The sequence below is a fragment of the Lissotriton helveticus genome, chromosome 5_1 (genome assembly GCF_964261635.1).
Source record: "Lissotriton helveticus chromosome 5_1, aLisHel1.1, whole genome shotgun sequence".
NCBI lineage: Eukaryota > Metazoa > Chordata > Amphibia > Caudata > Salamandridae > Lissotriton > Lissotriton helveticus.
In genome coordinates, this window is record NC_136065.1 from 89,703,475 (window position 1) to 89,729,267 (window position 25,793).

The following is a 25,793-nucleotide window of genomic DNA, read 5'->3' on the forward strand; positions in this document are numbered from 1 at the left end:
TACCGAATTCTTGTCCCTTTCGCTCTGTCCCCTCTATCTCTTAACTGTCCCCTGCTCTTGCCTCTGTCTGCCATATCTGTCCAGACTTCCATATATATCTTCCTTCTACCTGCCTCACGGTGGCTCTGTATCTCACTGCTTTTCTTCATTCACCCCGCCCCACCTTTCCTACACGTATCTCTCCACTTTCCCTTCTATCCAGTCTCCGCAGATATTTCCATTGTGCACTATGTCTAGCTCACCACTTCTCTCTCTTTTTTTCTACTAAATTACGTTAGGCCCTTTTTGTCCCCTTTCTTCTATCCCTTCATTTCACTCTTCTCTACGTGCTCCCATTCTCCCCTCAGTCTTTTTATCTTTATTTACAGTTCACACATTTCTCCTCCTATGGTTTTCTTCTTTGTCTTTCGTTCTTTCTCTCCGGACCAACTCCTCTTTCTCTGCTCTCTAGGCTCTACATCTCGCTCCGGAACCTTTCCATTCTCCCTTGCATCTCTGAACCCTCTTCTTTTCTCTGTACTACCTATTTTTCTCCACTCTTTCATATGCTCTTCACTCTTAATCTCTATGCATTTCTCTGTTCTCTTAACTCTTTCTTCCCTTCCCTTATCCCCTGCGTCTCTCCGCACATTCCTCATCTGTCCTCTCCCTTTTATCTATCCATTCTCTGCATTTTCTCTTTATTCTTTCACCTATCTCCACTTTGTCTGGTGTATCTCTCCATTCTTTCATTCCTTATCCTTGTGACGTGTAGCTCCGTCGCCTGGCTCCCTTAACTATTTATAGTGTAAACACTGAGCCAGGCCCCAGGCAAGTGCAGGAAGAAAAATATGTGCGTTTGACCTGTTAAGTAAACTGCTGTCTAGACCCTTTGTACTCCGTAGAGGGCTTTTTAAGTGGGACAAAAACTGGGTTCCTCTTTCTCCCCCTACCATTGATGGATATTAATGTTACTGTTTTATATTAATCTATGTACCCCTTCTTCCCCTTCTTGCCCCGCTCTTAATGCGGACATGATTCTTTTCCTTGAAAATGGAATAGATTGTACGGTATCTATCTATCTATCTATGGCCCTCCCTCTATCTATCTAACTATCTATCTATCTATCTATCTATCTATCTATCTATCTATCTATCTATCTGTCTATCTATCTATCTCCCTCTATCTATCTATCACCCTCTCTCTATCACCCTCCCTCTATCTATCTATCTATCGCCCTCCCTCTATCTATCTATCGCCCTCATTCTATCTATCGCCCTCATTCTATCTATCCATCGCCCTCATTCTATCCATCTATCGCCCTCACTCTATCCATCTATCGCCCTCACTCTATCCATCTATCGCCCTCACTCTATCCATCTATCGCCCTCACTCTATCCATCTATCGCCCTCACTCTATCCATCTATCGCCCTCATTCTATCCATCTATCGCCCTCATTCTATCTATCTATCGCCCTCATTCTATCTATCCATCGCCCTCATTCTATCTATCCATCGCCCTCATTCTATCCATCTATCGCCCTCATTCTATCCATCTATCGCCCTCACTCTATCCATCTATCGCCCTCATTCTATCTATCTATCGCCCTCACTCTATCTATCTATCGCCCTCACTCTATCTATCTATCGCCCTCACTCTATCTATCTATCGCCCTCACTCTATCTATCTATCGCCTCCCTCTATCTATCTATCTATCTATCGCCTCCCTCTATCTATCTATCTATCGCCTCCCTCTATCTATCTATCTATCGCCTCCCTCGATCTATCTATCGCCCTCCCTCTATCTATCGCCCTCACTCTATCTATCTGTCGCATCACCACAGCACCATCACCGCATCACTCAGGGGCACCACAACATCACTATGCGCTACCACAACATCACTATGCGCTACCACAACATCACTATGCGCTACCACAGCATCACTGAACGCCACAGCATCACTCGTCACCACCACATCACTCCGCGCCACCACAGCATCAATCTGTGCAACCATTCAAAAACAACTGGTTCAAATATGTTCTCTCAATGTTTCAAGCTTTATTACAAATGTCACAAAAAGATGTTAATATTTCACTTCTGTTCTTGGATTTTCGTCACAATAAAATACACTGAACATAATCTTCGCAAAAGGTATTTACAAAAGTTTAAGCTATTATAAATTACAATAACTTTTATTTAAGTATTAATTATTTAAAAAAATTAAAAGCCATTGTTATTTGTAATATCGATACATCTAAGTCACGCAAATACAACACATATTGCATTACAAATGCTATAGGTGTCACATTTGCGAAAGGTAAACCTATTGGCATTGTAAATGACAAAGCTATTAATTTCGCTATTTTCAAAACCAACACATAAATAAAAAATGTGTCATTTACAATACCAATAGCTCAAACTTTCCTAATGCGAGACCTATTGCATTGCAAATGCTTGTTTCACCAGCTACCACATAGGTTAAGCGTGCTTGCACTTATTTACCCTACCTGGGCTCAATAAATATCATGGAGTTTCAGGATGGTTCCTGTGAGGAAGAGGAGTGCCAGGGTAGCATGCAGTGGGATGAGGAGTTTTTTGATGCTGTGGACACATCTATTTACAGGGTAGTGAATGAGGTCATGCCACCTATAGAGCGGCACCTCTCGGACAGGATTGTCCAAGAGTGCATTAAGATGGCAAAGGCCCGCGCTGATCTGCCTACCACCACGCCTCCCCCCCTCCCCAGGAGTGACGAGCACCCCCCAGTAAAAAGCCCTGTATTGAGGGGATGAACAAGGACGCTTTCACGCACTTTAAAAGCGCTTTTTTGGGCTAAAGGGATTCCTGCGCCTGCAGCGGCTTTGGCCGCTCCAGACCCACCAGAGGCTCCTGGTCCGGCTTCCCCTGAGCCTGACGTGGACTCTCCGGAGGATTCGAACAATGAGGAAGGGTCTTCATGGCCCTGGCACCCTATGGTTGCGTCAACCTCAGCCCAAGGGGAGGATTCTGGCATGCTAGACCCGGACCAGATCATACACCTGCGCTCAGCTGCTTAGACCCCAGGCCAAGGTGGGTAAGTTTGTCGGGGCCGGCTTCGAAAACCCCTTGAGAAGGAAGCCCGGGGCTGCTTAAAAGCTGAGTGCCCGAGGCCTTCCCTGGAAGACAAGGTTGCTTGTACTCTGGAGATAGACTCCAAAATGGCCACCTTTTTAGCCAAATATATGAAGGACCCACGTAAAGGTATTGACAGATCTTGGAGCTCCTGTCAAGATAAGCTTCTTGACTCCATCAGTCCCATGGCCAAGATTTTGGACATGGCAGAGGAGGTGAAAATTTTGGGTTCCTTAATTTCCCCCGAAGTACTGTCCAATTGGGCTCAACGGGCCATCTGTTTCATGGGTAACGCCAACTGTGCCCTGTCGATAGAGTGTCTGCGCTCATTATTGTTCAAGATGGATCCCAAACTTGGGGATTTGGCCTCCTCGGAGGCGGGGACTGTGGCACGAGGGGCATTTTCGGAGACCTAACGGGTTTTCCACGGGTCTGGCCAAGGCAGGGGCCGCTCCGCCGGCGGGGTTTCCAAAATCCCCAGAAGGGACAAGGCTCTGGGCGCGGACAATATAATACCAGACCCAACTACACCAATTTGTACCCCACCAGGGGCCAGGGGTTTGAGGTCGTGAAAGCTTCAAGAACGATGCCGGAGATGGCAATTCTGCCAGTAAGTGTGGTGCCTTCCCCTCAAGTGCTGATTGGGGGTCGATTGGAAGGCTTTCTGGGGGCATGGCTTTCTATCACCTCAGACGCATTGTCTTACAAACCATACAAGGTTTCCACATAGACTTCTACGACCATCCTCGTCAGATGTGCCAAACTCTCCCGATTTGCTTCTTAGTTCACGATGCGGACCTTACGGATGAAGAGGTCTCCACGCTCCTGGGCAAGGGAGCCATTTGTCAGTCGGTCCTGCATCGCAACGGGTTTTTCAGCAATATTTTTTTCGTGGACAAGCCCGACGGCGGACATCGGCCGGTTGGCAACCTCCGTGAATTCAACAGATGGTTGGTATACTGCCACTTCAAGATGGAGGGGATCCATCTTCTCTGGGATGTTCTCCTTTCTTCAGATGGGATGGTGTGTTTGGATCTAAAGGACGCTTATATGGTGGTTCTGATACACCCCCCAAATCGTCGATTTCCACGGTTACGATGGAAGGACCAGGTCTACGAGTTTACCTCCCTTCCGTTGGTCTTTCCTCGGCACCATGGTGTTTTACCAAGGTGCTCCACCCGGCGGTGGAGTTTCTCAGAGCGCAAGGCATTGGCATGATCATCTATTTGGACGATATTCTCCTTATAGCGCAGTGCCCCAACATTTTAACCATGCAACTTCAACAAGCGGTAAACCTTCTGCAGGGGCTGGGTTGCGTCATCAACGAACCCAAGTCAGTTCTCATTCCTTCCCAAAGAGTGGCTTTCCTCGGGTTCGTCGTGGACTTGGTCCACTCTTCATTGAGCCTTCTGTCGCGGACGATGGCCAAGATTTGCCAGAAGTTGCGTCAGACCATGCCAAACCTCGCACGCCGCTTAGGCAAATTGCCCGGCTGGTGGGACTCCTGTCATCTTCCATCCAGGCAATTTTCCTGGGACCCCCTTCACTATTGTGCCCTTCAACGTTTAAAGGCCTACCACCTTCGGAAGGGTCTGTCTTACGCTTAGTCAGTGCCGCTCAATGCGGAAGTAAGGGAAGAAATGGAGTGGTAGCTGGCTCACATGGAGGCCTGAAATGGCCGAGCAATCTTCGGCTCCGCTTTGGATCTGGTCATAGAGTCCGACGCCAGCAGGACAGGCTGGGGCGCACATTGCGGGGAATTCTCCACTGGCGGAGTCTGGTCATTAGACGAACAAGCCCTTCACATCAACTGTCTGGAGCTCCTGGCGGTGTCTATCGCTGTCCGTTGTTGAACCAGGGACGAGGTTGTGTGTCCTTCTAAAAATGGACAACATTTTGGCGGTTTGGTATGCCAACCACCTAGGGGCTCTGGCAAAAGATTTCTGGGACTTTTGTCTAGCGCATCACGTCTCGGTGACAACGGAGTATCTTCTGGGTTCTGGGGTAAGCCAACCAGGTGGCAGATTGTACTTGAGACATCTTATCTATTCATCCTATGGAATTTGGGCACACGGGTCTTCAGGTGGCTGGAGGACCTGTAGGGGCTGTTTCAGCCTACCTTTTTGCATCCCGCCCGACCATCAAGTGCTGAGATTTTTCAGGTGGAGACCGGATCCGTTGGCAACAGCCACAGATGCCTTCCTTCATGATTGAAGTCAGGAGGACGGTTATGCCTTCCCTCCGTTTTCGATGTTCACGAGGTCAGCGGCCCGGACCTGTCATCAGGTGGCGGAGGTGATCATGGTGACTCCGTTTTGGAGATCGCAACTCTGGCTTCCGGTTCTATTGGAACTTTCCTGGGATTCTCCAATCCAACTCCTCTGGTTTCCTCATCTGCTCCTGAATCCGGACCAAGTTCCCCATCACCTCACGGCTCAGGGTTCCCTCCAACTGATGGCCTGGCGACTTTCAGGCAACGCTGGTTAGGCAACGCTGGTCACTTCCTGGCCTATCGCAGCCGACTGAGCGTCTCTTGTCAATGGGCAGACAGTACTACCAAGCGTTATCGCTCCGCCTGGACAAGATGGGTTTGTTGGTGTCTTCAGAGGAACCTGGATTGCAGATGTTGTTAAAAATTTTAATTTCTTGGCTGATTTGGCTACGGATGGCTTGGCGTACCGTTCAATCAATGAGATTAGATCGGCGATCTCCGTGAGTCATGCCCCGGTGGACGGGGCTCCAGTGGGTGAACAACCTTTTGTTTGCAAGTTTTTGCAGGGCATTCCCCTCTCCTTACCTCCGGAGCCACGCTATTCTACTCTGTGGGACGTCAACCTGGTCCTGAATCTTTTTCTGTCCTGGCAGCCGAACAGTTACCTTTCAGCGAAAGAATTCTCAGCTAAGCTGGCGATGCTGTTTTGTTTGGTCTCCTGCAGGAGAGTGTCTGATGTGCCATGAATATTCCAGCAAGAGTGTTCTCCCTTGATGGGGTGGTTTTCACGGTGGAGCGTCGCACCAAATCCCTCACTCGCACGATTTCATATCTGGCTTTTTCGGACGTGCCAAAGCTGTGTGTAGTGGACTGCCTCAAGGTGTACGAAGAACTGACTCAAGAATTTCATCCTACGGGCGAACGCCAGTTGCTCATTGCCCTAAAAAAGCCCCACAAGGCTATTTCTTCCCCCACCATTGCCAGGTGGGTGCGTTGGGTTATGCAGGAAACGGGCATAGACACAAAAGAGTTTGGCGCACATTCGGCAAGAGGAGCCATGGCCTCTAAAGCGGTTTCCTTGGGGGCACTTCTAGAGTACTTAATGCGGTTGGTGGATTGGTCCTCAGACTGGCCCCTCAAGGGATTTTACTTCAAACCGGTAGTTGAAATGGCTCAGTTAGTGGTAAGTAAGGTTTGAACTAGCATAATCTGAGCCTCCGATTCTGACATAGAATGGGAATTGACCAAGTATTGTAATGGTAAGTTCCAATTCTATGAAGGACACGTAGGCGAGGATTATCCTGCCCGGAGCGCCTTGGGGCGAGCCCTCACCGTATGGTGGTAAGTAACTCGTTCATGAGTGCTGTAATAATACTGTTGACTGTGGTAGTTGCCATTTGGGAATGAGTTTTAGTTCCTCTAGGTCAGAATGTTGACTTTTGTATCTTCAATCAGTTTTTTGGTTCAACCCTTTCGCTGTCCCTATTTTTCCTAGGCGATGACGGTTCCAAACCGGACCAGTGAGGAAACTTTGGCGTAACTCGCGCGAAGAAAGAGGAAGCAAGGACAGTGTGAAAGGACTATATGGATATCAATGGACACTATGAAAGGACTACATTGTTGTGGATCTCCCTAGGACTTATGGGAGTTGTTGTTTTTTGATAAAGTTTGAGTTGTTGGGCTGCTTTTAAACTTGTTAAAATAAAGCAAAGAGAGAATAAAGCATAATCCTTGCCTCCGTGTCTTTAATAGAATTGGGACTTACCGTTACGATACTAAGCAAATTCCCATTCTTGATTTCATGTTTTTTTGGACAACTTCTTGGCCGATTTCAGCCCAATATCCATGTGTAGTGACTCCAGTAAGTATATTTATTTGTTGAGGACCATGACCCAGTCTGTAGGGCGACTCATCAGCCTCTGTGTGTCGTGAACTTTAAGAGGCACACACAACGACATGGGCACACAGAAACACAGCACACACTGCAGCCACTCACCCTCATGGTTCTACATTGTTCCTCTTTCTTGGCTTTAGACTCCAGAATATATTCCTCCTCTTTCTTCAGACGATGCAGCCACTCTTAAAGTTTTACCTGCAGGGATGAAAGTGCAAGAAGTAATTGTAGATCTGTAGAGTGGGGTCTTACTTACAAAAAAGAGTCATTGCAGTACCTGCCTCATGTGTGCAGAATGTATATACCATTCATACATTAATATTGTGAGCACTGGGGGGCGTGGCTAGCCGAGCCACGGAATGGCCGCTTTGTAAGTGTGCTCTGCCGGCCGGGAGAATATCCTGTCATTATCCTGCACCCATGGAGCTGTAGCAGCGCAGAAATAACCTCTCGAGCTGCTGGGGAACCCGCTCCTACATACTGCTGGTTTCAGGAGCAAAGTGCATCGCGTGTCGGAGATACAAGTCGTCACGCAGAGCCGCGGTTGGCCTGCTGACTCCCGCCCATTGCCGCGCCTGGGCTACCTCGTAAATCGAGCCCACGGCTGTTGAGGCCTACTAGGCCCTGGGTGGATCGAGCGGCGGCAGAGGGCTGGATTGGTGATCGGAGGCTGTACCCGGACTGGGCAACCACCTCCAAAGGTACGAAGATCTGCGAGGCTACATCGGGATGCGGAGACCTCTTTGCGGGGATCGGAGAGGCGCGATCCGGGAGGCCGAGAACGCCATTTTGTGCACCAACACAGAAACCTGGTGGTGAGGAGGTAGGAGGCGGCTGGTAGGGTTGTGGTGTCCCAATACACGCACAACAAGCTCGAACAAGGTATACGTTTGCAGGGGAGCTGCTGGTGAGTACAGTTCCAGCACAGGAGATCGGGCCATATTTCATACATTAACCCCGAGGGGCTGCTGACCCCGCTACATTGCACCAAGGGCTTTGCCTGGCAGACCACCTGTAATTGCTGTGGCCTGAGTGACTCATCCGCCATTGAAGCGAGACACGCAGGCGGGGGGAGTGCAATGCCACTAAAAGCTGATTTGTGCGGCCACTGAAGTCCCTGGATATTGAATAACAGCCAGTATACCCCACTGCATGTACTGGAGGCGAAGCATAACACGATAGACATTGGCACGGGTTGCGGCACGGCTACATCCTGATTGACCACACCAGTTGGTCAACTGAAGCCTGACCCTAAAAGGTCTTGACCAGTCGTTGTTGGGGATATTGCTGGAGCGAGAGTCTGAAAAGTATTGAAATTGTACATAGCCCACAAGCTTGCAACTGATTGTGGGACGTCGTGCAGGCCCATTACACACGTGTAGGACAGTAAGCCCTGCGTGGCCGGCTGGCTGCTGGCATAATGGGTAAACCGGATGCAAAACAGCCTAAGTTGAACTTTGAGAATAAGCGCTCCACAAGACACACAGACCCAAACCCGGACGCACAGGGCGATGCTCATTGAGACTCAGAGGCTGATGATCAGGGGGAAGACTTGCGGACCCTGATGCTGGAAATGCGCTCCAGCTTGCGGAGCATAGATACAAAATTGGACACCATGACCGCGCAGTTGGATTCTGTAAAGACACAGGTGTCTGCCCACGAGACTAGGTTGGACGTACTTGAAAATAGGCACACAGAATTCCATGAAGGAACAATTGTTGCACATGGATAAGTTTTTAGGTATCATAAGGGCCAAGAACGACGATTTGGAGGCGCGGTCTAGAAGGAATAACCTCCGAATTACGGGCATTCCGGAGACCCCTGCCATTTCTAAAATGGAGGCCTTTGTTGCAGATCTCTTACATGAGCTCTTTGACCCTCACTTGTCCTCGTTTTTCGTAATTGAGAGAGCCCACAGGTCCCTAGGTCCGAAGCCTTCTGTTGGTGTGACACCCAGACCAATTCTGGCCAAGCTACTGAATTACCAGGACAGGGATCTTATTCTGCGCCTGGCGAGGGAGAGAGGTCAAATTTCCCACAAAGGCAACACTATCTCCTTTTACCCTGACTTTACTCCAGCGGTGCAGATAGCACGAAGAGAGCTTCTCCCCGCCAAGCGAATCCTCATGCAGGCACAAATTCCATACTCCCTGCTTTATCCAGCTAAGCTAAAGGTCTTGCATGATGGCACTGCTCACTACTTCACAGATGCGAAATCTGCCCTGAAGTTTGCTAAACATGTCGGGGGGAAGAGGTCGAAAAACACTGGTGCTGCTGAGGGAACTTTGGGAGGCCATCTCAGTGACAATGACTGACTTGTCCCCGCAGTTATGTCTGTTTTCCTTCGCTGATATATTACCAAGCAATGGAGAGGTCCTATCTCATTTAACATTACCAGTTTTCTTCTTTTTTTGGCTCCTTGCTCTGTTAGTTCCCTGAGGTGGGATGCTGGTTCCTGGCGGTCCTGAGGCACATGAACAAATGTTATTTCACTGATGTTTGTAACCGCTGCTTGTCTTTCTGCATTACTCCCGGCCACCCTGTGCAAGCAGGGTAGTTCGCTGGCTTTACCTCGCCCTCATGGGAAGTCTCCCCTTATTCCTTTTGATATTTTCACAGGTTCAAACTGGGATGGGTATGCTGCAACCTGATTGGGGGGTTGGAGTGGGTGGTGGGGGGAGGATGGGGTTTGGTTTTTTGTTCATAAGCCAGCATGCTGAGTCAGAGAAAATTGGAGTGTTTACTGGTTATACGGAGCAGCTGCGCTGCTCAGATGCATAAGGTGAATACACGCGCTCCCGGCCTGAACACACACTAATACACTGAATGTTCTTACGTGGAATATTAGGGGGTTGAACGATGGTAGGAAGGCCAGGCTTGTACATGCATATTTATCTAGATACAATATTGACATATGTATACTGCAGGAAACACATTTAAACGTCTAAACGTCACACCGATTAAGGCACAGCAGGTGGGGACAGTGCATTAATCTATCTATTCGAACTATGCCCGGGGTGTGGCAGTGCTGATTAGGAAAGGGGTAGACTGGATGGAGCAAACTGCTTATGTTGATCCAGAGGGGAGGTACATAATCTTACATGGGAACCTGGGTGGTATACCCTTAGTATTGGTGGCAGTGTATGGCCCAAATGTGGACTCTCCGGAGTTCTTTCGCACTCTTTGGTCTAGAATTAGAGCAACCGGTTGCAATACAGTCCTTTGGAGTGGTGATTTTAATGCAATATTAGATGATGACATGGATAGACAGGGCACATCTCGTACCCTACACCCACAATCTAGCGCTAGACTACAAGATATTATGTTAGATATGTGGCGAACTCACAACCCAAAACTTCGAGAGGGGACTTGCTTTTCTAGCCATCACAATGCCTGTTCCCGCCTGGATTATTGGTTAGTTTCACATGACATCGCTACCTGGACATCGGAGATATTGCACTTGGCGCGCTCACTGTCAGACCATACCCCTTATCTGCTTAAGCTATGCACACCGGGAACGCCCCGCGCTTTCACTTGGCGATTACCCCCTCATGCGCTACTAGACCAGGCCTTTTAAGGAAGAAATCCGCTCTGATATCACTGAATACTTTACTCTTAATGCTGGCTCAGTAGATATTGAGGCCTCACTTTGGGAGGCCTTTAAAGTGGTTATTAGAGGTCAATGCATCACCAGGCAGGCCAGGGTCTTGAAGGCTATCAGAGGTACCATTGCTACCTTGGAAGGGCAGATAAAAGATCTTGAGAAACAGTTCTACTCTACAAACGACCAGAGGGCAGCTGCGCTCCTAAAGGAAAAGCTATTGGAATTTACTGAGGAATCGCAGCGGGAGGTCAAATTCCTGGGCAAATATGCTGAGGCGAGAAGATACGGTGAAGGTGACAGACCGGGCCGCACGCTGGCCAGTATGATCCGCCCATCTAGGTCCACTATGTTTGTGCATGAGCTTAACAACTCTAGCGGAGACGCTGTTAGGGGTCCATCAGAGATTCTTAGTGAATTTTCCACATTTTATTCTACCCTGTACACTGCCACCCAAAAATCTAGCCCAGAGGGTCTGCAAGACTTTTAGACTCCATTGCTCTACTGTGGTTCAACAATATCCATAGAGAATATATGGATCTGCCCATTACGGTGGAAGACGTAGCCCAGGTTATTAAAAGTCTACCACTTGATAAGGCACCTGGGCCCGATGGCCTGACTACTGCATTTTTTAAGACCTATGTGGAGGAGCTGGCCCCTAGACTGCTGGCAGTCTATGAGGAAGCGCTGGAGGCGGGAGCTCTGCCTAAGTCAATGAGGGAAGCCATAATTATAACCCTATTAAAACCCGGGAAGGCGGAAACGGAAGTGGACTCCTATAGATCATTATTCTTGATAAATGTGGACGTCAACATTTATGCTAAGCTATTGGCAAATAGATTACAGCCGCTACTTCTCATGATTGCACTCCCTGACCAATCGGGGTTTATCCCTGGAAGGTCGACATCTCATAACTTGCGCACACTGTTATCAGTGCTACACTACCTTCACCCAGAAGTGCATGCCGCCGCTATTCTTTTAGACGCAACAAAAGCGCTTGACACGCTTGAGTGGCCATATTTATTCACCATACTAGCGCGCATGGGACTAAGCCCTCTATTCATAAACTGTATAAGGCTATTGTATACTATGCCGATGGCGCGGATCAGGGCAAATGGATTGTTATCTGACCCATTCCATATAACGCGAGCCACTAGACAGGGGTGTCCTCTTTCACCCCTGCTCTTTGCTATTGCCATGGAACCCCAAGCCTCCCGGATCTGGCAACACCATACAGCACGGGGTATCGGCTTCAGTTCGCTGAGCCTCCTGATATCACGTTATGCTGATAATGTGACCTTATACATTCTCAACCCAGAAGAAAATTTAGACCCGGTTCTTAGGGAATTTATTAGATTTGGAGGGTTTGCTGGCGTCTCCATTAATTGGACGGATTCAGTGATTTTCCCACTGACTATTGGTATACCCACAATAATGTCTGAATTCCCCTTGAGATGGGAGGCCGAGGCAGTCAAATATTTGGGAGTGTGGCTAAGCCGGGACATGCAGGAGACATGGAACTTGAATTTCGCAGGGCGTTCACTTGGCTAGAAGGAAAGGTCAAAATTTGGTCTAAACTGCCTCTGTCCATTTCTGGGAAGATAGCGCTGGCCAAAATGATCATAATACCGAAATTCCTATATCTTTTTGTCAACGTGCCCAATCTGCTTGCGCAACACTTTTTCTCAACCTTGAGATCGCAAGTGCTGTCCCTAGTTTGGGCTGGAGGTCAGGCTAGAGTTTCATTGAATCTATTGACTCTCCCGTTGCGGCAGGGCGGTTTGGGTGCTCCAGATAGGCAACTATACGCTCTATGCACCCAGGCTCAGTTCCTGTACTTCTGGGTTTACCCAACGCCGTACCAACCTCATGTAGCAGTGGAGATTGATGTGATGGCCCCAGTGCCGCTTAGGGTAGTGCTTTATCAAGCATCACACTGCCCCAGTGGGGATGTGGATACGGCGACCACACTGCGATCGGTGTGGAATGCGCTTCGGAGGAGGGCCAATATCCCTTTGCTGTAAGCTCCATCCATACCATTGGCGCAAAACCCCATGCTTCCCTGCATTAAAGACGGGGTGAGTAAAGGCTTGGTGAGTGATATGAACCTGTACACATTTGCAGACCTATACCCAAACGGCGAGCTTAGGCCACCCCCGCTGGGACTGAGGATCGGGCTGTATCATTTGCGGAGCTATTTCTGTATCACAAGCTGAGTGTGGCGTGTCGTGCGCTTTGGGTAGGATTCCCTGAGGCTCCCCCATTATTGCCAGCTTTAGAGAACATTCTGAAATGAAATCACCCTCCCACCGCAAACTAGTTACACACCTGTATACCCATATGCAAGCTACGAATCCGGTGGTTAAGTCAAAGTCCCTCGCACATTGGAACAACGAACTCGACACTCAATTGACAGATGAGCGGTGGGAATTCTGCTGTAGACAGCTAACTGAGCTTTCTCCAAACTATAGGCTTTGCCTGATTCATTTTAAATTTTTACATAGATATTATAGGACACTTGTCAGTTTATATCGCATGAAACTTAGGGAAGACGAGAGCTGCTGGCACTGCGGATACAACCCTGCCTCCTTTTTACATATATCTTGGGATTGCCCACACATTACTACATTTTGGCTGGAGGTTTTTACTGCAGTTAACCAAATTGTAGGCAGAGCGGATGTTCCTTCCCCGGCATTGGGACTCTTGGGATATGTGAAAGACACACCACCGAAACAGCACAAATTACATGCACTCCTCTTACTGTTTGCACGAAGACAGGTTGCTATTCGATGGGGGAGAAAGAGAGTACCTTGTCTAAAGGATTGGCTGACTGATGTCACGTATGGTCACACACAACTTAGCGTTTTCTGGGACTTAATGCCCCCAACTTCGAGGCCACGTGACATTTGGGAACCATTCTAAACTTGGGCACGCAGTAGGTCCGGTTGCCCTGACCCCAGCCCACCTGTGGATGATTAATGATGTATGGCCTCCAGGTACTGTTGTGGACTGCCTTGATATTATATACTCTCTGACGTGTATTTTTCCGATATAATGTGCTTGTCTGGTCTCTGCTAATTTTGCGCCCACGTGGATTCATGTGCATTTCAGGTCTGCAATGGTTAAAATTGAAGATAGTGGTATGTGAATTGTTATATTGATCCCTGTATTGTGCGAGCTGCTCACCTGATGTATTACTCTATATGTGACACTCCGTTGTCTTGTACGGTAATGCCGTTTCATTAATGCAATGTCATGCTGGCTGGTTTTGTTGGAACTCGCAGTTCCTATTGTTTGTATTTGAAAAACAAATAAAACACACAAAAAAATATTGTGAGCACCACCCATACAGATTCAGATTGTAAGTACCAGTTGCACGTATCAGGATTGTGAGCACCAGCCCCAAGTTTCACAGACAAGGACACAGACAACGGTATCACTTCTTTGTTCCTGTTCTTGCCTAGAAGGTCCTAGCACCAGAATCCTTGCACCAAGGAAACTAGCTTCATCATTGGCACTCACTGCTAATTGACATTGTGCACACTTTATGCCTCAAAGCATTGAAAGATTTATACTTGCCACTAAAGAACAAACGTTGTCCTAGCGACACTAGCAAATATTTCAGAACAACACAGAACCAAGTGAAAATATCCAAGCTAACGCGTTTTATAAATGCAATAACCGTGTATGCAGTCCATTTACCAATAATAAACAAACATTTTTTTAGGACTCAAAGAATGAAAAAAATTCATTCTACAATAATTAATTGATGCCCAATAATGCATACTGTGTAGTGATACAACCTAGTTTTGACCTTCGACCTGTTTCACATCCTTCTTCACGCACATCCTGGGTATCCTCATCTCTGAAATTAGACGCTTCCACGAGGAGATCACACACTCAAAACAGGACAGAGGAGGTTTTGAGTCGTACACAGAACATTCTGACCCTTGGTAACTCTACCATACTGTCATGTCGTGAGGCAGTCTAGTAGCTGAGGGGCGGAACAGGAATGGGAGGAACCAGGAACAGGAATGGGAGGGACAGGAGATCGAGGGGCAGTCATGAACAAAGCATGGATGAATAAAGATGTATGGAACCATACTCTCCGGCTCCTGTAATGATTGAGGGGAAGGCACGACAATGGCGACGAGGGTGGGATGGCAACTGAAGCCCCACACTGCCTAAGACCCCTGCCGCCCGTAGACGGCCAAGGAAACAGAGAGCCTGCAGCCTGTGTCAGCGCGACGCGCGAGGAGCGCGAAGATGAAATGCCCCACACGCCGCGCCTGAATGCTGCCTTTCTTAAATGACCAATAACTGGAGAAAAGAAGGGAACTGCCCCATCGCTCAGCCATCCTGTGTGGCCGACCACCGAGCCCTGCAGCACCAATCCTGCCGCGCGGAGAAAGAGCGCGAAAGTCAAGGTGCCTCCAGCTGTCCGCCGGAAAATCAGAGAGCGTATGCCAGAGCGCTACTCTGTGTGTGGACAGACACTGCCTGCCGCGAGAAGGGCAAGCGCGTGTACCGGGCGCTGCCACTGCGTGTGCCTGCGGAGAGTCGGAGCGCTGCTCCGTGTGCGTCCGGACCCCGTCCCCGCCTGCCGAGAAAGACGCTGGCTGCGGGTAACGAGCGCGGGCAAACGAGCGCTGTTACCAGGCAACCCCTAGAGTCGAGCGGTCGGCTCCTCTCAGCGCCGCGTCGCCGGAAAGCAGCAGACTTCAAAGGAGAGGCGAAGAGGCCGACCGAACACAAAAGGAAAATATACAAGGGTGAGTCTAAACCCTGCAAACTGCCCAGCGCGCCCAGCCATATCTACATACAAGCCCCAGCCAACACGAGGGGAGTCCAAGACTTAATGTCTCGAGTGGCGGCCATGTTGGGGTCAGGCGCCAGTGCATAACACAGACCACACACACCTTTAATGGCGGCCATTTTAGGGTCAGGCGCTGTCCAAACAAATTAATAAACTGGTTACAAAACAAGGGAGTTCATGTCGTCCCGCCTGTGGATCAGCGCTGCTCTAAAGAAATTAAATAATAAATAAATCAGAGACTTAAACTCAGCACTCCCACGAAGAAATCTCGAGCAAACACAAGCAGAATCTGTCTCGAGCGGCGGCCATCTTCAAGTCAGGCGCCAGCCATAGGCCCCATTAGACTGTATGTGTCAGCCATCTTAGAGTCAGGCAGTTGTGGAATCTGCCAACAAGTGTGAGAACATACAACAGAAAAACATAAGCAAAGGCAAGAAGCCTAACAAAGAAACAAGCACAGGCCAGTGCAAGAAGGAAATAAGCAAGATGCAAGTGACGAAATAAGACTGACACACACGCGACAACATACATGCCAACATGTAAGGACCAGGAAGTGGGAGATTTAAAAGAAAAAATCGGGAGAATGAAAATTCCCCATTGATTTCTGATGTAGAAAATGCAATTTCAGGCGGGAGACAGCTAAAATAAAGCCATTTTTGGCTTTTAAAATCGGTAGTCTCCCGCCTGAATCGGGTCTGTTGGCATGTATGCGACAAGCATTGATTGGATGCACGACAAACAAGTAGAAAATAAGACTGCGTAGACACAAGAGATAGAATAAGGAAACAAGCACAAGTAAAAACGACAGTAGAGTGAACAAGCATACGCGTCCGCAGGAAACAATCAGTGGTGAAGACTAGAGGAAACCACGACATGCATTGGCAAATACAAGAGAACAAACTCTAATGAGAGCACACGACCAGTGCAAGTAAACACGAACGACCAAGTGACGACCAAGCTGATCTCAAGACATCAAGTCTGTCCACCTGAAGCCTGTGTACTACACCATCATGCCGATGTGGAAAGACACGCATAAACCCAATCCCTGCATTGGAGTACCTCCTCCAGTGGCACAGACCAATGCTCACTGTTTAGGTCCTGAATGGTCCAAGTGGCTGGAGTCGGTGGACGAATACCTCACAACGATCGGTGAGTGGAGGGATAGCAGACGTCAACTACTACTGCTTCAGCTGGTGGGTCACGAAGGCCGACGTTTAATCAAAACATTTCTAGCAAAGGACACAGAGACATATAGGGGACTCAGAGAGACGCTGCTCGCTCATTTTTACGCGAAGGAAGACGTGGATCATGCACGCATTGCTTTTAACGCAGCACGGCAGGAACCATTAGAACCCTTACCAAACTTTATTACCCGACTGCAATGTCTAGTGACATGTTGCCACTTCGACACCTTCACAAATGAAGATGCAATCCGACTGCGGGTGATTGAAGGCTGTTCAAAACCCGATACCAAGCGCAAGATCATTCAAGGGCGGTTCTCGCTAAAAGAGATCATCAGGAGAGCTGAAATTGGAGAGCGGGTCACAGCGAGGGAAGCGCCCAAAGAATTCCATCAAGACGCAGGAAACAAAAGGAGAAGGAAGGAGACATTCCCCATGTCCGCGAGGAAAGCTCAGGAGTCAAACAAAACCCGAGAGAGGGAGAGCGAAAGCGGACTAGAAGCAAGATACCGTGAGAGACAAAGTGACAGGGAAGCAGGAATCAAAAAGAGAAGAAAGGAGTCATTCCCCATGTCCACGAAGAAAGCCCAGGAGTCAAACAAGACCCGAGAGAGGGAGGGCGAAAGCGGACTAGAAGCAAGATACCATGAGAGACAAAGTGTCAGGGAAGCAGGAATCAAAAAGAGAAGAAAGGAGACACTCCCCATGTCCACGAGGAAAGCCCAGGAGTCAAACAAGACCCGAGAGAGGGAGGGCGAAAGCGGACTAAAAGTAAGACATCACGAAAGACAAAGTGACAGGGAAACCCCTGAGTCACCAACACAAAGGACAATAGATAAGGGTGTACGAAAGACGGGGATAACCAGGAATCGTGACAACCGGTTTGACATAACGCCGAGAAGTCACTCGCCACACTACTCTGGAGACATATCAAGCAGTGACACAGACCACACAGAGGAGGCCGAAGACAGTCTACTCAATGGTCTTAACGATAATTACAAACACCGGCAAGGGGACAAGTCACGTCATATTCGGAAACCAACATACTACTCCAGAGAACCATCAAGCAAAGACACAGACTGCACAGAGGAGACCGACGACAGTCGACTCAACAATTATGAAGAAAGGACCAAACACCGGCGAGGGGATAAGCCACGTCATCCCCAGACAGAGAAGAGTCAAATACTCCAAGACCAAACCAAGGAAGCACATACGTGGCTAGCAAGCAGCCCCGCCATAGCAATAACTCAAAAGACACTTCAAAAGATGCACCCAGAGGAGCGTCCCCTCGACAGCGTCGACTCCAGGAGTGCGTCGTCGACCGACTCAGAAAGCATGGCCGGACAATCAATTAATACAACAGAGCCCTGGTACCGACAACGGTCACGGTGTCCACCACTTGGAAATACAGTGGAAGCAAAGGCCGCCTTCCTTGTCCAAAGCAACACACCTCAGGCCAACAACCTGCAATGTCCGAACTCCCCACAAGACAACATGCCATGTCACCCCCAGGAACACCATGACGTGAAGAGCACACCGTCACCACTGAAGGGGTCAGCAAGGCTTACGCAAAAAGGACACAGAAGAAGCACAGATGCAGGTGACTGTACCCGCTGGGCGGAAAAGGACCAACCAGTCATCATACCCAGAGGGGCCAACACGTGGGGGAAGAGAGGTCATCATCATCAGTCAGAAGAAAAACGTGCATCTGTGTTGTCTGAGATGCCCGTTCAAGGACAGGAGGACAGTGTTGTCCTTGACCGAATAAAACAACGAGACATAGAAGTGCATGCAGGCGCTCGGAAGAAAACTAAAACAATGGACACACGTGCAGGCGATCAATTGCCGCTCAAACAAGAACTACAAAAGAATACGAACAGCCAACCTCTAGCGGAGCCATTGACAGCCGCATCACAGGAAGCGATACTCCCGTCAAAGCAGCCGGAAAGACACAATGAAGTGTCTCCAACAGACTGCACCCTGCTGACACCTGAGAAACAGACCGAGTTTGAGCTTGTGATGGAGGTGTGTCTCTCAACTCAAACAGGCGGGTCACCGCCCTGTACAGCTGATCAAGATATCAGAGAAATTTCGGGAATCAATTTTGTTTGTTAAAAAGGGGGGAGATGTCATGTCGTGAGGCAGTCTAGTAGCTGAGGGGCGGAACAGGAATGGGAGGAACCAGGAACAGGAATGGGAGGGACAGGAGATCGAGGGGCAGTCATGAACAAAGCATGGATGAATAAAGATGTATGGAACCATACTCTCCGGCTCCTGTAATGATTGAGGGGAAGGCACGACACATACCTAACTCTTTTGAGCTCCTCTCCTACCACTTCCCTCTATCAAGCTACAAAATAGGATCCTTTCAACGGATCTACAGACCAGCCAGACCAAACTAGCCCCTAATAGAAGAAATCACGGACATCATCGTCTCTGCCTCTCATCACATCTGCATCCATCCAATGCAGCCACCCACATTCCTCTGAGACTCCCACCTTCCCTGCAACTCCAACACAAATGAAGGAAACCTTGTACACACTGGAAATAAAACAACTCCTCAGCTCTCATCAGGACCAGCCCCTTCTCGTCCTCAAGTCAACCTTCACCATCACATATACTACACCAGGTTATCAAGGACAACCGAAAAGATGAGAAATAGCCTTACACTTCATCAATGACATTTTTCTGTAAAGAATTGAAGAACTTGCCTAAACACTGAAGCCCACCAGAAATGTCACAGCGTAACAAACATGCCATACGAAAACAGAAGTTTAAATGCCCTACTAAAAACACTAACTAACTGCAGATCCTTCATCATAGCAGCTAAATTATTTTACTACAAAACCTCCATCAGTGATGTAACCAACAAAAGCAAAGCTCTCGAAGGCTGTCAAACATTGAATAAATCTTCTCTTAGAACCCACAGTCCCTGCATCATCTTGCAAATGCAATGCCATCAAACTCTTCTTTACAAAGATCAACAAATGAGATTGGTATCACTTCCACACTTCCTCTGCTTCCAACCATCCCTCATTTCCTCACCACCAAATGGAATTTTCTCAATCCAGTATCGCACATGGATCACTCCAATATCCTGAACTCTCTCTGGTAACCTAACATGAAAATGAGGCCCTTTCTTCATTCATCATCCAACTGCTCCAAGAAGAGGCCCTTCTACAACATTCTCAGCGTCTCCCTCAGACAAAGAACACTCTCAGATACTCTTAAGATATTTCCACTGCTAAGGAACTCATCCCTGGGGCCAGCCGACCTCACCAATGTTTTCCTGAATACCCACCGTTCATTCACAGGGATAATCAACAAGAAAGCAGTTGCCACACTCCACAGAAACACATCAGCAACAGTAATTTTCTACAGGTCCACCAATCTGTCTTCAGGCCGCGCTGCATCCCTGTCCATCATCCCCTTTGGTATTGCTTTGTTCGCCCTGAGTTGGCAGGGTATGCCCAGACGTGGGTCCCTTGCTCACTCTACCACTGGATTCAAGATAGTCTGGTTGATGAGGATTAAAAATCCGAAACCGGTCCCAGGATGCTTGTTTCCGGTCCTGGGAAGACATGGCTTGGCAGTTCGGGCTGGACTATTCCCATGAGGCACAGGGTCAGACTGATTTGCATATAGCCATGTCTGACCTGGGGTGGTGGAGTGAGCTGAAGAATGGTGATGGATCAAACCCAGATCAGTTGACTGGGGGTGAGGGTTTGATTTGCTCAAACACTTCGTCCATCATCCTTTTTGCTATCGCTTCATCCTTGAAGCAGCCACACTCCAAGTAGTCGACAACACCCTCCTCCTCAACTACAAGAAAGACCCCTGACCTCCTGGTCCTGGACCTCTCTGCAGCCTTCAACACAGGTGACCAACTGGCTCTGATCAACACCCTCAATAAATGTGTTTAATTTTCAGGTACTATCTTGAAATGGTGCACATCCTACCGCACCAACTGGCACTAGTTTATCACAAAAATTCCCCGTCTCTTGCAGAGTAACTATCCTTTCTCTCATCATCTTTAACCTCTACATGGGATCTCTCTGATCCATCCTTACAGACAGCAGCATCAAGATCCATCAATATGCAGATGATGCCCAACTTTACCTTAAATATCCTCACCCAATGCCATCCTCAAATCCTGCCCTGATCTCATCCAGTCTTGGATGTCAACTAATGTATTAAATTTAAACCCCACAAAGAATGAGTCCTTCCTGTTTGCCGCCAGCGCAGAACAGCCACAGATTTCCGCCTGCCTCTCCAACGGACACCTATCGGTCTTTACCCCACCCTCGACACAGACCTCTCATTCAAGCAACACACTGAATGAATGACAAAGAATGCGAAGAAAGCTTGATCCCAATGTCCTCTCTTGAAGAGGTTGTTTCTCCCGGAACATGACTTCAGAACAAACGTACCAGGCCTCGCCAAGGCCCTGATCAATGGTCTCCCCACCACCAACCTAACACCTCCTGAAAGGCAGAATACATGAAGCGGCACAGCTCAGCGAGGGCTTGAAGAAATCACTGCCATGGTAAAAGACCTAAACTGGCTACCCTGTTCAGCCCAGATCATCTTCATGACCGGCTGCATCACATAAAGCGCTCAACAAGACCCCAGCTCACCTGGCAGACAAACTAGCCATCTCCAGGTAACAACATCAGACCAGGAGTGTGTATATCACCAGACTGGAGACAAAACAAGGTAAGAAGAAGCCTTCTCAGTTCACGCTCCCAGGACCAGCCACAGCTTCCCGATCAATAGGACATCAGCACCAACTCTCCCACAATTCAGAAACAATCTGAAGACCCCTCTCTTGAAGGAACACTACTCCTGACCTAACAGCCCATCTTTGACCTTCCCCCAACAACATTTTTTTCCCAAGGGCTCCGTATCCAGACTGTAAGTACCAACAACAGATATCTAGATTGTAAATTCTGGCCACACATACTGTTGTTCTTGGATATGTTGCTTCTACAACCCCATGACCAATTAACCAAACAAATGATCACAGTTTGTGACAGAAAACAGGCACAGGAAGAGTGCAGGCCCCAACCCCAGGCAGGGTCTGTGACAGAAAACAGGCACAGGAAGAGTGAAGGCCCCACCCCAGGCAGGGTCTGTGACAGAAAACAGGCACAGGGAGAGTGCAGGCCCCAACCCCAGGCAGGGTCTGTGACAGAGAACAGGCACAGGGAGAGTGCAGGCCCCAACCCCAGGCAGGGTCTGTGACAGAAAACAGGCACAGGAAGAGTGCAGGCCCCAACCCCAGGCAGGGTCTGTGACAGAAAACAGGCACAGGAAGAGTGCAGGCCCCAACCCCAGGCAGGGTCTGTGACAGAAAACAGGCACAGGAAGAGTGCAGGCCCCAACCCCAGGCAGGGTCTGTGACAGAAAACAGGCACAGGAAGAGTGCAGGCCCCAACCCCAGGCAGGGTCTGTGACAGAAAACAGGCACAGGAAGAGTGCAGGCCCCAACCCCAGGCAGGGTCTGTGACAGAAAACAGGCACAGGAAGAGTGCAGGCCCCAATACCAGCCAGGGTCTGTGACAGAAAACAGGCACAGGAAGAATGCAGGCCCCAACCCCAGGCAGGGTCTGTGACAGAGAACAGACACAGGAAGAGTGCAGGCCCCATCCCCAGGCAGGGTCTGTGACAGAAAACAGACACAGGAAGAGTGCAGGCCCCAACCCCAGGCAGGGTCTGTGACAGAGAACAGACAGACAGAGAGAGAGAGCAGGTGCAAGCCTCATATAGGGTATGCAAGAGAGAAGAGACAACCGAAATGAGAGAGCGGGCACCAAACATGTACACTGTCTGTGAAAGCGAACAGTCACAGGAAGGGTGCAGGTACCAGCATCCTACACAGTCTGTGAGAAAGAACAGACAACTGGCACCATATAGAGTCAATGGAGAGAGTGAGCACAGACATTATGGCCTTTTAGGGCCTATGACAGGAGTCAGGGACTTACCCCCAGAGAGATTGTGCATCAGAGCAGGTCCCAGCCCTTTCCAGGGTCTGGAGCAAGAACCAGACACCAGCCTCTTATGGGGTCTGCAACAGAAAACAGGCAACAGACTCATAAAGGGTCTGTGAAAAGCAGCCTGCCTGAACTAGAGAGCAGACACCAGCTCTTTTTAGGGTTTGCAAGAGGGAACAGTCACCAACCTCATACAGTGCTGCAGCTGGGAACAGACAGGAGTAGTGAGAGAGCAGACAACATGCTGATGCAGAGTCTGCAACAAAGAACAGGCAGCCAGAGCAGGAGAGGAGGCACTGACCCCATGCAGGGTGAATGGCAGCAGTCAGATTGAGAGCGTAAACAGTAGGGTCAAAGGTTTTGGTGCAGTGTCCATGTGACAAACTGCTTCCGGTTTACTATCCTGACCCGGGATATCTTCTGGTGCAGGAGACCCGGACCACGAGCACCCCGACAAGTGCTTTACATCTGGAGCGCTGCTCTCCAGCAGAATATGAGATGGAGGTCCACCCACAGAGGTCCTGCTTTAACCCGGGTGGATCCCCCTTCATGACTAGCTCATGACACTACTAAAAGTTTTGCCTACAACCCCCCTTTTCTGTGTATCGCCCTGCCCCCTCCAAGCTCCTCCCCCCCCACCCCACCCTCCATTAGAAGGTTTCAAGGCCTTGTACAACTGTCTGTCTTGAATATCTATCCTAAATGGGGGAGGGATCGTTTGTGGTTCACTTGCGAGTTCACGGGTTCCATTCAAAGGTTTAGCGCTAACTGCTGACATCAAGGAGCTCTGAACAGCACTGAAGAGAAAACTAAAGACCAGAGGCGGGAATGATGGCCGTCTCCCTTCTACAGGAGGCACTCGACCCCAGGACCGAGGAAGGACCACTACTGAAGAGAACACTGAAGACCAGAGACGGGAATGATGGCGTCTTCCTTCTACAGGAGGCGCTAGACCCCAGGACCAAGGAAGAGACACTGTAGCTGCTGCTGAAGGACCCCAGAGGTGGACGGCCTGCGAGGAGAGGACTCGTCCGGATCACCCTGGGGTCAGTGTTCAGAAACTTAACATGAGGAGGTCGGAGAATCTCAAACCGCCAAGATCAGGCTCCTGCAGTCACTGTCCAGCATGACATGCATTCATTCATTCATCCCCAGACCAAGTGTGCCTTGATGCTGTAACTCTAGCACACCCAGCCCTGCATTCACTGCACTTCTCTGTGCCTGGTGATCGTACATACACACAGGGGTCAAAACGCCAGTCCCTTCAACAGTACTCACTTTACTGTGGAACCTTGTGCTACATGGCAATTCTGTACTGAGATTATGTACTATGATGATTATCAAATTGATGTGTTTATTTTGGCATATGAATAATAAATGCTTGAACGTTTATCTGTGATATGTTATCACCACCTTGACTTTGTCTACCTCACCACCCCACTTAAATCACAGCCTTCCCCTTCCCAACCCCCCACTCCGGGCACTGCAATGCTGATGTTTTTACAAAAATGTCTTTCTTTCCATTTTTGTCTGATAAAATGCTAATGAGTTTCAGTGTGATTAAACAACACTGAAACATTAAGTTATTTGTGCTTTGATTTGTATCTGTGAAATCTCACTGTACTTTTTGCTTTTTGACACTATTGATGTTCTTAATACTGGGACCACCCCAATATATACTGATGATGGTGTGAAGCTGGTGAGTCTTACAAGGTGACCTGCACTGCTAGAGGGTCATGTGCACAGATGTTAATGTGCACCCTTGTGCCACACCCTGCATTACTGCACCTGTGTCTGCACCTCTTCTGCTATGTACCATAATCATATGAGTCCCTAAGCTAACCTTGCGTTGTCACACCGACAATTGAGTGAGCCGAGGCGCTACACACTGCATTACCACATTAAACCCCTTGAGTCTGTCTCTGTATCCCAAAACACCCACATACGTAGGACTTCTGATTTTCTGCAACTGCTTATGTGGTGCAAGGTGCACAACTTATGATCTCAGGGCTCTGACAGACACCCAGTGCGATCTTTCTCACACAGGTATCTCTCTTTGACACTCACTTACAACTCGCAAACGTATCTCATGCTTATAGACAGCCTTCTCTAGGGACCCGTGGAGACCCACAGAGTGAACAGTCATCCCTGAATGATCACACACATACCGTGCCCTCTTTTCCAGCCCCTCTATGAGGCCCAACTAACCTGTGATCCCTAAAATATGTTTTAAATACCTTGTATTCCTTTGTGAGACTCATCGCATGTGAACTCTGAACACCCCCTCACATACCTTGTGCTCTTGGAAAACCATCGGCATGGGACCCACAGGTGCCTTTGATCACTGGACACCCAGAGACACTAATTCTTCTGAGGAATGGCAGCAGTGTATTCACTTGTGAATCTTGTACACCTGCACACACACCTTGTGCTCTTCTGCAGCCCCCTCTATGGGGCACACAGAAAGACTTGTCAACTCTGAACACTTCCACACATAGCTCGTGCTCTCCGGCTGCATCCTTGATGGGGCTCACAGTGTGACCTTGTGATCCCTGAATGCCATAGACGTACCTTGTGCTCCTCTGCAGCCTCCTCTACAGGACTCGCTGAGTGAGTTTTATGCTCCTTGGACTCCCGGCAGACCGAACATATCATCCTCTGATCCTCTGCACAGAACAGCAGCAGTGCCTGGTTATGTTGCTTACACAGATTCTGCTCCGTGGACTTCACAGGGGGCAAAGGAATCTCTTTTATTATGTCCACCATGTTCCCCAGCTGCCTGCTGGGTCGGAGGTTTTTTCCAGATGTTGCTCTTCTGCACTCAGGACAGGGGAAGTTTCCATCTCTTCCCTCCCAGCTCTGGGTGATGCAGGAGCGGCAGAAGTTGTGTCCACACTCTACGGACACCGGGTCAGTAAAATAATCCAAACAGATGGAACAAGTGGCCTCTTTCTTCAGGTTCCCCAGCTGAGCTGCTGACGCCATGATGCAGAAATGCAGGAAG

General features: G+C 48.9%; 1 protein-coding gene across 1 annotated transcript in view; it reads right to left on the minus strand.

Moving 5' to 3' along the window:
- Positions 1-25,402, minus strand: part of LOC144754192 (E3 ubiquitin-protein ligase TRIM39-like) — a 199,921-nt gene extending 174,519 nt beyond the window's left edge. Inside the window, exons 1-2 of the mRNA XM_078641775.1 lie at positions 25,361-25,402; positions 7,301-7,396 (exon numbers count right to left, since the gene is read on the minus strand). Coding sequence (XP_078497901.1) covers positions 7,301-7,306 — 6 coding nt within the window. The 5' untranslated portion in view covers positions 7,307-7,396; positions 25,361-25,402. The remainder of the gene's footprint in view (positions 1-7,300; positions 7,397-25,360) is intronic.
- Between the last annotated feature and the right edge of the window lie 391 nt (positions 25,403-25,793).